Source organism: Papio anubis, chromosome 1 (genome assembly GCF_008728515.1).
Source record: "Papio anubis isolate 15944 chromosome 1, Panubis1.0, whole genome shotgun sequence".
NCBI lineage: Eukaryota > Metazoa > Chordata > Mammalia > Primates > Cercopithecidae > Papio > Papio anubis.
Window position 1 is genome coordinate 184,773,286 of NC_044976.1, and position 13,966 is coordinate 184,787,251.

General features: G+C 39.8%; 1 protein-coding gene across 4 annotated transcripts in view; it reads left to right on the forward strand.

Annotated features, from left to right (window-relative positions):
• Positions 1-2,306: 2,306 nt before the first annotated feature.
• ASTN1 (astrotactin 1) overlaps positions 2,307-13,966 on the forward strand; it is a 374,655-nt gene continuing 362,995 nt past the window's right edge. For all 4 annotated transcript variants that reach the window (XM_017952723.3, XM_017952711.2, XM_017952715.2 and 1 more), the window contains exon 1: positions 2,307-3,107. In XM_017952723.3, the coding sequence (XP_017808212.2) occupies positions 2,825-3,107 (283 nt within the window). In that variant the 5' untranslated portion in view covers positions 2,307-2,824. The remainder of the gene's footprint in view (positions 3,108-13,966) is intronic.

A 13,966-nucleotide genomic window follows, 5' to 3' on the forward strand; every position in this document is an offset into this window, starting at 1 on the left:
ATGGAAGTCAGAAACATTTTCTGTGACCTGCAGGGGTGAGCGGAGATGATTGGCCCCATTTGTTGATGGGGAACTAAAGACAAGAATGGTCCAAGTTTATCTCCAAATAGGAATATTATGAAGTTAAGTCTTTAATCCAGTTCTATAATTTCACTGTATCATTATGCCTCTACACAAAGGTGATGATCAAGATGCATAACATTTTCCCCCATCTCATTCAAATGTGAAACATTATGCACTAGAGATGGCCTGGTTTCTATGCACTTCAAACTTTATCCACATCTCTAGGTATTTAATTCCCTAAGAAAAGGCCATGTGACATTATTTCCATTTTTACAGGAATCAAGTACCCTGGAATAATATATTCCCTTTAAGAAAATTCTACAGTTTCTTTTGTTTGGTTCTTATTTACAGAGAGAGAGAAGGTCTAGAAAGACTTGAGATACCAACTACCAACTATTCCCAACTCAATGTACATTTTAAGAAGACTAGATATTGACTTATTAGAAAATCAACCCTAAGTGATTCACTTGGGCTTTCTAACGTGACTCAAGACTCTTCAGAGAATTAGAAAGAAAGATTTCAAAGTGACGGTAGATTATATGCTACTCAAAAGCAGTAGGAGTATTCTTCTGGCTGTGCTAAGCCTAATGCTTATGATATGGTAGGTACAGAAACATTTGCTGAATTAATTACTGTGGTCCATAAAGCCCAGTGATTTATCCATGGGTGTACCCTAGTGTACCATAACTATATAGTGGAAAGAGCAGTGGGCAAAGAAATCTTGTTTGTGGTCTTAGCTCCACAGAAGATAGATCACTATTTCATGGGCCTCAATTTCCTTATCTGTTAAATGAGAGATTGGATGAACACATGATCAAGTACTTACAGGCCATTTCTCACATTCTAGTATCAAGGGTGTTTTCCTGGCATCCACTATAATTATCCAATGGCAAATAACCTTGCATAAATAAGTTTAATAATAGATCGTTTTATGCTAGGGAGAACAGAATGAAAGAGATATTCTGTTTTTTTCTGACTCGGTTTCTCTTAGGGGAGCAATGACGATGAGGATGAGTTTTCAAAAGGTCGTTAGCTGGTACATATTTTTTACAGTAGTTTACAGTATTTTGCAATGCTGCATGGTAAGATGCCTTGGGTATAAAGTAAGTTAGGTATAAAAACTTAACTAATAAAGTATCTTTGTTCTTCTTTCCTTTGCATATGTGGTAAATGATCTTTCACTACTTTAACATTACCTTAAATATGGCTTATTTTCTCTATTCAATTAGTTAAACCTTGTAAAATATATGGCAAAAGCGTTTTTATCCTTTAAAGAACATATTTTCACATATGCCAACAAACTGACACCAGGTAGAATGAAAATGTAATTGTTTCTTAAGCAGGGGTCCTCTTTTAGAACAGTAGTGAATTATATTTCTAGAGTGAGAACTACAAATAACACAGTCTTCATAGCACCTCGTATTGAAGTTAGCGTTGACCCAATAACATCGGAGGGACACGTTTTGGAAATAAGTTATTGGTTATCATGTGAGAGAAAGTTCAGTTAAATGTCAGATTTCAGAATAGACAATGTCACTTTTCTACCACTGTTTATTGCATATTGTCATCATTTTTAAAAGGCAACATTGTTGAGTACTACTGGGAACAGATCTTCTACGGGTTTTGGTGCTGGTGGTGGTAGTGTTATTCTTCAGAATACTTACGCAGGGTGCTGAATATCTGCCCTGTTGTACCCTTGACTGGACTGGGATTGACTTAGCTCATATCCAAGGATATTCTTTTATTACTTTTCCATCTGTTAAGAATGCTTAGGAACTTTGGTTTTTCTCACAATTTCCTTCTAGCTTTGTCCTATTTACTAGATTCTCTAAAATTAAAAATTCAAGATTTATTTGAGCTAACTCTGCTTTTTTTCCTATCATCTATAGTATTCCCCAAATCATCTTTTTATTGGTTACTACAGATAACATTTGTGATAGAAATGAAAGGAAGCAGAGAGAAGTTACAAGTAAAAGTTTTGATCTCCTGCTTAACTGTGCACCTTGCTCTGTTGTGCATATCTATCCATCCATCTAACCCAGTATAACAAATATTTTCTTTAAATATTTTGCAAAGGTAGTGCTAAGTAAAAATATGCACATGTGCATTCCCAGCTGCCGTTCATCTTATGTACAAATCCAACTAGTGGGGCGGGGAGAGGGCGGAAAGCAAGCCTCGGACAAGCTATAATACATCCACAAAACCATTGGGGGAATTTTCATCTACCCCCACCGCCCCGCTTTGCAGAAGCGCCCGTTAAGGTGTGTGCCTGTGTGTGCCTTCCTCAAGCCTTCTGGATAATGATGCGAGAGGGAAGATTTTACATTGCAAAGACCAATGTATTAAAAATGCCGTGCAGGTAGTTCATAGCCAAGAGCCTTGCTCGTGTTGGAGGATGCCACGGAGGAGAGAGGCAGGAGCACCGACAGCCAGCTGGGGGCTGACCTGATTCCCTAGAATCCTCAGCTCCCTTCCTCTTTCCTCTCGACGTCCTTCCTTCCCTTTTTCTCCTCTCTCCCCTCCCCCGCTTTCTCTTCTCCAGATAAGCAGCTCCGGGAAACAAAGAATCCGGGGCTCTCCAGACATCAGAGCTTAAACCCATCACTCTGCAAGCGGCATCTCATTCCCGGGTCCAGGGCTCTCCCGGCTCTCCATCCCCTCCCTAACCTCCCCCGCCTCCCGCGCTCGCTCCCTCGCTCCCTCCCCGCTCGCTTCCTCCCCCACCATCGCAGCGCTAGGAGGAAGGCGGCCGGGGCTCAAGATGGCTTTAGCCGGGCTCTGCGCCCTGCTCGCCTGCTGCTGGGGGCCGGCAGCTGTGCTGGCCACGGCCGCCGGCGACGTGGATCCATCCAAGGAGCTGGAGTGCAAGCTCAAAAGCATCACGGTGTCGGCGCTGCCCTTCCTGCGCGAGAACGACCTGAGCATCATGCACAGCCCCTCGGCCTCGGAGCCCAAGCTCCTCTTCTCGGTGCGCAACGACTTCCCGGGAGAAATGGTCGTAGTGGACGACCTGGAGAACACGGAGCTGCCCTACTTCGTGCTGGGTGAGTCCCGGGGGAGGTCGAGGCGGCCGGAGGCGCTGGACCGGCACCCCCACCCCCCACTCCAGCTCTCTCTACACACCCACTCGCCGACGACCTCCCCTCCCCCACTCCTACCTCCCGGATCCGCCCCACTCCCGGACCATTCTCCACACCCACTTGCATACTAGCGCCTCTGCACCTGACTTCTCCCCAAATCCGACCTGGATGCTGAGCCTCCTCTCAGCTGCCCTGCCCCAAAGAAACAGGTTGCAGGAGTCTCTCTGAAACCTCTCCCAGCCTTGACCTCCCAGCTTTGATTCGGAAGCACATCCACACAGCACTTTTTGTTTGCTACCAGCTCAACTCCCATAATCCCTTTTCCCCACTCCCTAGCCACATGCTCAGCTCTTTGCTTCACACACCCTGGGCACCCACACCCACTCATAGCACTTCCTGGGGGCTTTAGAAACAGGTATCCTGTCATCACCTTGCCAGCTATGTGCAGGCCAGATTCTAGTCTTCATTCATGGAGAGCCCTTTATCTATCACCAGGCTACTGACACCCTCCCTGCCAAACACTCAAGTTTCTTATCCCCCAACTGTTCATTCTGGGAAGTCCTCCAGAATTAGATGCTTAGAAGTCACAACCCCCTAATTCAACCACATCCATACATCCATGTCACATCACAGTTGGTTAAAGATAGAATACAACTGTAGTCTGTTAATATTGGTCTCTTCTTTGTTCCCAGGGCCACCTTAGATAGACATAGGCATTCCTGCACACAGAATGACCTTTCTAGGCAAGGGGCGATTCCTTCGTTTGTTTGTTTACATCTCTCTCTTTTTGGTTCCCCCACTGTAATTTTCTTAGGTCACCTTCAAGTAGTGGAACTCCTGTCACTTCAGGTACTGGAACCCACACATTACCTCAAATCATCCCTGTTTTCCACTACTAAGCTGCAAAGATATTGTGGTCCTGCTCTAGTATCTTGCAAAGCACCACAAGTTCATATCACTTAGCCAAATTCTCCTCACTTTCCCAGGTACAGATGGAGCTCTCACCCTGCTGTGCATGCCTACCATGCAATCCATTTCTTTAGTGATGTTGCCAATTATTCTTATTTTGCCCAGGAGAAATTCAAAGAAAACCACACTTCAGTCTCTAGATCCAAGAAGAGAAAAAAAGAAAATGTCCAGGAGGCTGTTCCATCTACTTAATATCCTACCAACTAGAGTTCCATTTGCAGGAACATGGTTTCCTGGTGGCCACATGTAGGCTGGAGCCACGTGTGGAATTCTAACACATCCCTCTTGCTCTTCCGTCACAGGAGATGTCTTCACAATGAAAACATTAGAAAGTGAGTGAATAAACCCCTACTCCCCAACCCCTATGGAAAAGCAATTTCAAAAATTGCCTGGCCCTTTGAAAAGTTGCTTTACAGTTCCTGGAGTGCAGCTCAGTTGAACCCATTAAACCCAACCTACACTCTTGACAGGATTATTTATTTTTGCATTCAAAAATAGCAATAACATAATAAAAACTGGGAATTAGCTGGAAATGGGACAATTGTGGATATGCTGCTCATCAAAATGTACAATTATTGGGTTATTTAGAGGATGGAAAGTTCACGTTGAAATCATGCTGATGTGCAAAGTATAGTCTGTTCATCATAGTATATAAAAGTGAGTAGAGGGAATTATGTGCTTCTAAGGAGGCTGTTTTGCACTCTGCTTGTAGTGTTTACTGTGCATGAAAAGGTACATGCATGGTGCTTAAAAAAAGGGAGGGCTAGCAGGTATTCAACATTTCATTTCTTTTTTACAGAATCCCAAATCCAGGGCCTAATGCTGTGATGTGCCTACTAGGAACCAATGTGCACAGTGAAAGCCCAGATGTTGTAAGAATGGGTTTTCTGCACCTCTGTGCAAAGCTGCCCACTGCAGTGTCCTGTTGGGGTTGCTATGGTAACCTGCTGCAACTTGGCATTTATACACAGGCACACAGCCACACTCTCTCACTTCAGGGCCAGATGCACTATTTAAATACCTCGATTGTCTCCCACCCTCCCAGTCAGTGGGGTATGCTCAGAACCACAGACAGGCTGATACCTATTCTTTCTGGTTCATTATGCTCAAAGGAAGAAGGAATGAATTTCAGTTTGGGTGGGTGGTTAAACAGATCGGGGCAGAAAGGAAGAGGAGTCCAAATTTATGGAGGATAGACTCAAAGGTAGTTTGGAATTTAACTTTTGTGGTCTTGATCATGCAGCTCTTGGCCAATGGTGAGGGCTGTAGTGAAGTTGGTTTTGGGATTTCCCTACTCCTATCTTTGGAACCTTGTTTACTTAATCCATCTCCTGGAAGAATCTGAATCAGTCAATTCTGGAAATTTATTGAGCTGTACTTGCTCAGCACTCAGAGGCATTACTAGGAAACAGAAGTTAAAAAAAGTCTCTTGCTCTCAAGTAGTCTCTAGTCACTGGAAACACAAAGATACCTATAAGAACTGTACCTACCTAATTGTGTGGTATGGCTGTTAAGGGGTATAGGGATGCTGTGGAGGGATCTGCTTGCATGACAAGAGCAGATTCCGTGGTAATCATGGACCGGAAGCTTTGACTAAAATCAGACCTGTCACTTCTTTGAGTGAAAGAAAAAGACAAACAATAAGAAAAACAAGCTTTGGCTTCCCTTTGCCTCTAGGATCAAGTCCTGTAACTTCACTGATTGCAGCCAGCTTCTCCAGCCCTTTATTCCTCCAAGCCTGCCATGGCCTTCTGGACTCTTTCAAGACTTTGCACATGTAGCTACTCTGCCTAGAAGGCTCTTTGCCTTTTCTCTATTAGGTGGTATCCATTCTTCCTTCTAAACCATGCACATGTCATCTCTCTATGAAGCCTGTATCCCACTTCTGTGCTCTTTGCATGGATTAAAACAGAAAAACACCCACCAATGTGCAAAATTAAAGGTAGATTAGGTTTGGCTTGGACTAGGAAAGGTGAAGACATTTAAGGTCATGGAGAAAAGATGAGCAAAGGCATTTGGTGGTGGGAGTGAATATGGAAATGGCGTGCATATGGCATAGTGTGGGGATCAGCCTGCCTGGACAGAGCCTTGTGGCATAACAGTACTGGGGACTGGGCCTGGCTCTGTAGAGTGGCACATGGCTTTCCACTTCAAAACTAGGCAGGGAGGGCTGACTTGACATAGAAAGCATTAAAGTCTGGCTCCCAGAGGCTATCTCAGCCATCAGCCTTGGCAGTTTTGCTTGTGGTGTAATTCTGAGTAGAGAAGAGGAGTCAATATCTCCTTTTCTTTCAGATAGGGTTTGCAAACTGTGATTCAAGAGCCCAATATGACTTTTAGGTATGTTTTGTTTGACTATACATGGTTTTTAAAATGCTTTGAATATGAATGTTTTTAGTTACATCTAGATTGCTATACTTCTCACAGATACTGATGGTTCTGTGCCTGATATTCTTCTTCATAGTACTTATCTGGTTAACTCTAAGCCATGTAATCTAAACCTAAACCCCTGCTTTCAGATGTGTGGTGAAAGCCTCAAAAGTGTTGCAAAATAACTGTCATTTCTAATTTAAAATATTTAGGCACATAAGCCTTAGCATCCTCTCAGGAGATTTAAGAGATTTGCCAAATTAGTCAACTAATATTTCATATCTAAACTAAAATTTCATATTTCAGCCTTCAATATAGTAGACATTCCTGCTTTGGAGCATATTTGATTTGGAGATAAGGAGTTAACCTGAAGTGTGACTTCCAGGTTTTCTGTGCTGTGAATAGAATACATTTTTATATCAGCCTCATTACTATTTGAAGGAGAAGCCCTTCTATTTCACCCAACTATTGAGCTTTTGCATGTGTACAACTTAGTGAAGAAAGGTGTTTCTCTTGTGCCTTGGCATTTTGCTTTAGCTGTCATGGCTTTTGATTGAAGAAGGTATTCCTGAAGATAAATCAATCAGCCTGCAGAGAGGTAGTAAGTTCCCACATGCAAGGTGCTGTTTAAAGTGTCTGGAGCAGGCAAGTGTGGCGGTTAAAAGAACAGGCTTTGAAGACAGATTTGCTGTCAACTTCTGGCTTTCTACTTATTCCAGCAGTGGAGAATATAGAAGAATCGGGGAGCTAAATAACTTACTCAGGTCACTTCGTGAACAGTTGATGGATCCATCATTCGAACTCAGGTCAATATGATGTTTAAGCCTTTCTCTGAGCTACTATTTTACATGCCTTAAGAGTTTTCAAAATCATTTCTTCTTCATGGTTGAATAAAAGGAGCCCTGAAAATAGTTAAAATAGGGAAAGCACACTCACCTAGTTTGTACAGAGGAGTCTTTTATGGTCTTTATGCAAATACATCTTGAATATCCTTGCCCATTGAGTGATTTCTCACACCAGCCTTAATAACTTCATCAAAAAATAGTCAGATAAGTACATATACTTTGCTAAGAAGAGTTTGGAAATTCTTATTTATTTATAGTTTTCAGGTTCAGGTAGCCATATTTCCATGTCCCTATGGTGACATGTATGGGACTCACAATCATGATAAACAAGGTAGGTAGGCTGCATTGGGGATGAAGGTAATATGTTCAGTGCTCTTCTGAGGAGGGCCCTACAGAAATGCAAACTGAGAGTCCCAGAAAGAAGGCTCCCTTGTTAAATGGAGCTATCCAGAAAGTAATATGGTTTTAGCTACTTGTCCAAAGCCGATGATCTTTGTATTGGGTGGTCTTGTGCTTAGAACTTATTTTGAGAGCTCAGTGGAATTGTTTAAATAGCAGTTACTGAGCTTTTCAGTTGGCTTCAAAGGTAATATTGGACATAATGTTACTTATGGGTGAGCTTTGGCCTGATAGGAAACAGTTAAAATACCCAGGTATCCCCAATTCTTTTCACACATCTCTCCATCTTCCCATTTGAGGGGAAACTTTGAAGTATGTTTCTTTTCCTTTTTTTTTTCTCTCCACTACAGTGAGCTGCCTAAGTTAACAGTAAATGCATTTGTATAGATTGGCAGCCCTATCCAAGACACAATAGATGAATGGTAGCAATCCTAAGGTAGGTTCTTCAGCACTTATATAACTCATGCTAGCAGAATGTGCTAATTTATAGTATTGAGAGGGTTGTTATTTACTGTTTCTCTACAGGAATTTAGATGTTTACAACAAAGGAATTTTGAATGTGAATGATGAATTTTACAACATTTTAAATGCTTTTTTAGATATATTGATATGACTCAAATTCAAGTAATTAGAGTTTTTGAAGAAAAAATAAATTTTTAATTTCTTTTTTTTTTTTTTTTTTTTGAGATGGAGCCTCACTTTGTCACCCAGGCTGGAGTGCAGTGGCACAGTCTTGGCTCACTGCAACCTCCACCTCCCAGGTTCAAGGAATTCTCCTGCCTCAGCCTCCTGAGTAGTTAGGACTACAGTCACCCGCCACCATGCCCGACTATTTTTTTTTTTTTTTTGTATTTTCGTTAAAGGCAGTGATACTTTTGTTACATACATGTTACATACATACATGTTGGCCAGGCTGGTCTCGAACTTCTGACCTCAAATGATCCACCCACCTCGGCCTTCCAAAATGCTGGGATTACAGGCATGAGCCACCACTCCCAGCCAATTTTAGTTTCTTTATTCATCTGAGGAAGCAAGATTGAGGTCTTGTCTTATAGACACACTATATATACACATATATATCATATACACACACACACACACTTTTTTCTTTCTTTTTTTAGAAATGTAATTAAACTTAAAAGACTAGTAGTTTCTCACATTATGGCCAGTTTATGAGAACAAAACTTGGCAACTTTTCAGCAGGGACATGCAAAGTTCTCATTTCTTCACTTTTAAACCAGTTCATGCTTATGCACACAGATGGCAAAAAGAGCTCTGTTATGAGCAAGTTAATCTCCCAGGACAAGTTAAGGTCTATGGAAATTTCGAATGTACTACAAATTGACACCTATCATCATTTTATTATTTTTAAAAAGTAATTAATTACGTTTTTAAAAAATTGTTTCAATCACTTTTGTTACATGGTCATCTATCACTATTTTATTCCTACTAAAAATATGAGATAGTTGATATTTTGTTTTTAATCATGTACACTTTAAAATGTTAATAAAAACCCCAAAGTATTGGTATAGATCTCTAGATTTCCAAGGAACAAACAATCAAATTGTTGACGGTAATCTAAACTGACCTGACAACTTTTGTGAAACGATTTGGTATTATACAGTACAGGTGAAAATGTATATGCCTGAAGATTTTGCAGTTCCACTTCTAGCTTTTCATTACACAGGAATTTTTACATGTATGCATGAGAATATTTGTTGGGAATAGCAAAACCTGGAAGCAACCATTATCAGGAGACTAGAAATGTACAAGGTGGCACCTTCATCGGTGATATATTATCTAACCAGGAGAGTAAATGAGTTGTAGCTACATATATCAATGTGGGTAAATCTCACAAATGTAACGTTAGGTGAAAATAAGAAAATAGCTGAAAAAAATATAGTACAATTTTATTTATGTGAATGCAAAATAACATATTGTTTAAGAATACATACAAATGCAAAATTTTTATGAAAAGCAAGAAAACAAAAACAAAATAAAAGACGAGTGTTACCTCTTGTGGAAAGGGAAGATTGTGTGAAGGGAGAGGGTGAAAAAGAGGGCCTCAAAGCTTCCAGCAGTACCTGATACTTGTTTTCCTTTTTTTTAAAAAAAAATACAAATTAATTTTTAAAGAACAGTTTTAGGCCGGGTGTGGTGGCTCACACCTGTAATCCCAGCACTTTAGGAAGCCAGGTGGGTGAATGGCTTGAGCTCAGGAGTTTGAGACCGGCCTGGGCAACATGGCAAAACCTCATCTCTACAAAAAATACAAGAGTTAGCTGGATGTGATGGCGTATGCCTGTGGTCCCAGCTACTTGGGAAGCTGAGGTGGGAAGATGGCTTGAGCCCAGGAGGTGGAGTTGAGCAGAGATCCTACCAGTACACTCTGGCCGGGGTAACAGAGTAAGACCTTATAAAACAAAACAAAACAAACAACAACAACAACAAAAAGAACAGTTTTAGATTTATGGGAAAATTGGGAAGACAGTACAGAGAGTTTCCATATTATACCCCATACTCAGTTTCTGTCACTATTAACATCTTATATTAGTGTGATACATTTGTTACAATTGAAGAACCAAGGTTGATTCATGATTTTTAACAAAAGTCTATACTTTATTCAGATTTTCTTAGTTTTTACCTAACATTGTTTTTCTGTTCCAGGATCTCATCCAGGGTACCACAGTACACTTAGTCATCACGTCTTTTTAGGCTTCTCTTGGCTATGACACTTTCTCAGGCTTGTTTTGGTTTTGATGACCTTGAGAGTTTGAAGAATACTAGTCAGGCATTTTGTAGAATGTTCCTCAATCAGTATTTGTCTGATGTTTTTCTCATCATTAGACTGGAACTAAGGTTTGGAGAAGGAAGCTATAAAGTGTCATTTTCATCAGATCATATCAAGGGTACATTCTATCAACTTGACTTCTCACTGTTAATGCTGACCTCAGTCACTTTGTTGAGGTTGTATTTGCCAGGTTTCTCCACTGTAAAGTTACCTTTTTTACCCTCTCTCCACTCCTTTGAAGGAAGTCACTGTGCACAGACTATTCCAAAGGAATGGGGAGCTGTGGTCCACCTTCTTGAAGGCTGAGTATCTACATAAATTATTTTGAATTATGCTACATAAGAGAATTGTTTCTTTTCTTCCATTTATTTGTTTACTTATTTATGTCCTATGGACTCATGAATATTTATTTTATACTTTGGGTTTTAATTCAGTACTACTTTATTGATTTTATTGCTCAAATTGTTTGTCTCAGCATTGGCTAATGGAAGCTCTTTTAGTTGGCTACTGTGAAACTTTGACATACCCCAGTCAATGTGGGTTTTTGTTTTGTGAGCTCCTTTTTACTTCTTGTCACTACAGGCTTCTCCAGGGTCATCTTGCATATTACCTGCCCCTATTCTAGAATCAGCTATTTCTCCAAGCAGCACATGATTTTTTTTTTTTTTTTTTTTTTTTTTTTTTTTTTTTTGAGACAGAGTCTCACTGGAGTGCAGTGGTACAATCTCGGCTCACTGCAACCTCTGCCTCCTGGGTTCAAGCAATTCTCCTGCCTCGGCCTCCTGAGTAGCTGGGATTACAGGTGCCTGCCACCACACCCAGCTAATTTTTATATTTTTAGTAGAGATGGGGTTTCACCATATTGGCCAGGCTGGTCTCAAACTCCTGACTTTGTGATCTGCCTGCCTCAGCCTCCCAAAGTGCTAGGATTATAGGCACGAGCCACCATGCCTGGCCCCCATCACTCTTTTAATTGGAGGATGATGTTAGAAACCAAGATCTGGGAACTAGGTGGGCTTGTTGCAGGAGTGTTGTTGCTTCTAGGCTCTCTCAGCTGACAGAGCAAGGAAATATATGTCTTTACTAACATATGTGTACATCTATCTGTAAATATTTCTATATGTAACCATATGTGTCTATATTAAGCTAATCATGAGTTCATACTGATGTCTCCAGCTTTAATCCATTATCTAATTATCATTACCTAATTAACATTAGGTCTCATCTAATTCATGAATCATCTCACTTCCTCACCGTGCTTATCCTACTCCAACAATGAGTAACCTGGCTCCCACCATCTACCATGCATGTATTTAATTTTTCAGTTTCACTGTGGATGTATTACAGTATTGGAATTGTTTGTCCATACCACTATGGGGAACAATTTTATTAGTTATAGGGCAGTTTTTCTGTACAATTTCTTTTGTCTTTAGTCTTACAGATTACTCTAAAGTTGCTTAGGCCAACACTTCCCCCCAACCTCCTTCCAGTGAGGTTGTTCATACATTTGTGATTTAGTTAGCATTTTGTCACATTCTGCATTCATCCTGGGATCACCCAATCTCCTAAATGATTTATTTTCTTTTAATTTGCGCATATAAAGTTGTCCGTTTGTTCCCTAAAGTTAATGAATTTTCACTCATGTATGGTGTAATAAATCCACAGTTATAGAATCATACAGAACAATTTGATCACCCTACAAAATCTCCTACCCTTCATCTATTTAATCCTCCATTCCTTACTTCCAAACTCTGGCTTTTTTACCATCACTGTAGTTTTGCCTTTTCCAGAATGCCATATAGTTGTAATAAAGTATGTAACCCTTTTAGACTTGCGTCTTTTCCTAATATCATGCATTTAAGATTTATTGACATCTTTTCATGGCTTGATAGCTCAGTTATTTTTATTGCTGAATAATATTCCATTGCATGAAGTACCATAGTTTGTCCTTTTACCTATTGAAAAACATCTTGGTTGTTTCCAGTTTTTGGCAATTATGAATAAAAATACTATGAACATTAGTATGCAGATTTTTGTGTGCTTTCCTTTTTTTGTAATCTCATGCAGAGATTTGACTTAATCGTATTCCTCAATTCACAGCATATTTTATTATAGGTCTCTGAAAGCCCTTACTCCTTCCAGTCATTTATTGATTTGCCTATTTGCTTTTTTTCCTTTATACCTACTCTCAGTTTTCACTCACTGTTCCCCATAGGAAAATATTCTAATTTCCCTAATGCTTATTATTTTTTTGGTATGTGTTCTTGCAATAAGTCAATAGTTGTTCTGCGTTAATGTATTTTAAATTCAAGGAAATGGTGATGTGATATTGTTATTCTGATACTGACTCTTTTCACTCAGCACTATATTTTTAAGATCTACTCATACTACTTACTATAAATATAGCCCAGCACTGTCCAATAGGGATTTCTGTAATAATGGTAGTATTCTAGTTCTGCCTTATCAAGTATGGTACTTTCTGGCCAAATGTAACTCTTGAACCCTTGAAATATAGCTAGTACAACCAAGGAACTGAATTTTTATGTTTACATTTTAATGAGTTTAATTTTAAACAACTTCATGTGGCTAGCGGCTACCATATTGAACAGTGAATACATAAAACATGCCCACTATTGCAGAAGGGTTTATTGGAAAACACAAGTCTTATCCCTTGATTCTGACTGTTGCAGAACACTACATGATGGTCACCTATTACATTTTGCCAGTCCTCTCAGTGATGGACATCCAGGATGCCTCCTGCTTCCCATCACTATAAATAATACTGCAGTTATCATTTTTGTACATATTTCCTCAAGGACTTTTGTGAAAATTTCTCTGGGATACATAGCAGAAGCAGAATTGCTGGTTTATAAAGATTATGCATATTTAATTTGGCTAAATACTACCAAACTGTGCTCAGAATGGCTGGATCAGTTTGTACTCTCATCAGTAGTATTAATATTTGAGGGTTCCTAAATCCCCATACTCCCACCAACAGTTGGCATTGTACAGTGTTCTAATATTTGTCAATCTACTGAGTGTAAAGTGACATCTAACTGTTATTCCTTTCATATTTTAGGAGCATGTTAGATACGAGGGAGCTTATCTCTTTGACTGTAACATGAGTTGCAAATGCTATTTTTCCCAGGTTATTGTATGTTTTTTGACTTTGCCTATGTTTTTGTGTGCTTGTTTATTTGTTGGCTGGTTTTCCAGAAGTCTTTGGATTTTATGTAAGTGAAGATATTAATTATTTCTTTTTGACTTCTATACCTTATGTCTTCATTGGAAAGGTCTTCTTCACTTTAAAGTTATAGAAGTATTCATCATTTTTTCCCCTGAATACTCTAATGGCTTTATTTTTTGCATTTAAATACCTGGTATATTTAGAATTTATTGTGGTATGTAGTTTGATATATGGCTTTATCCAAGTATGGTATATGAAGTAC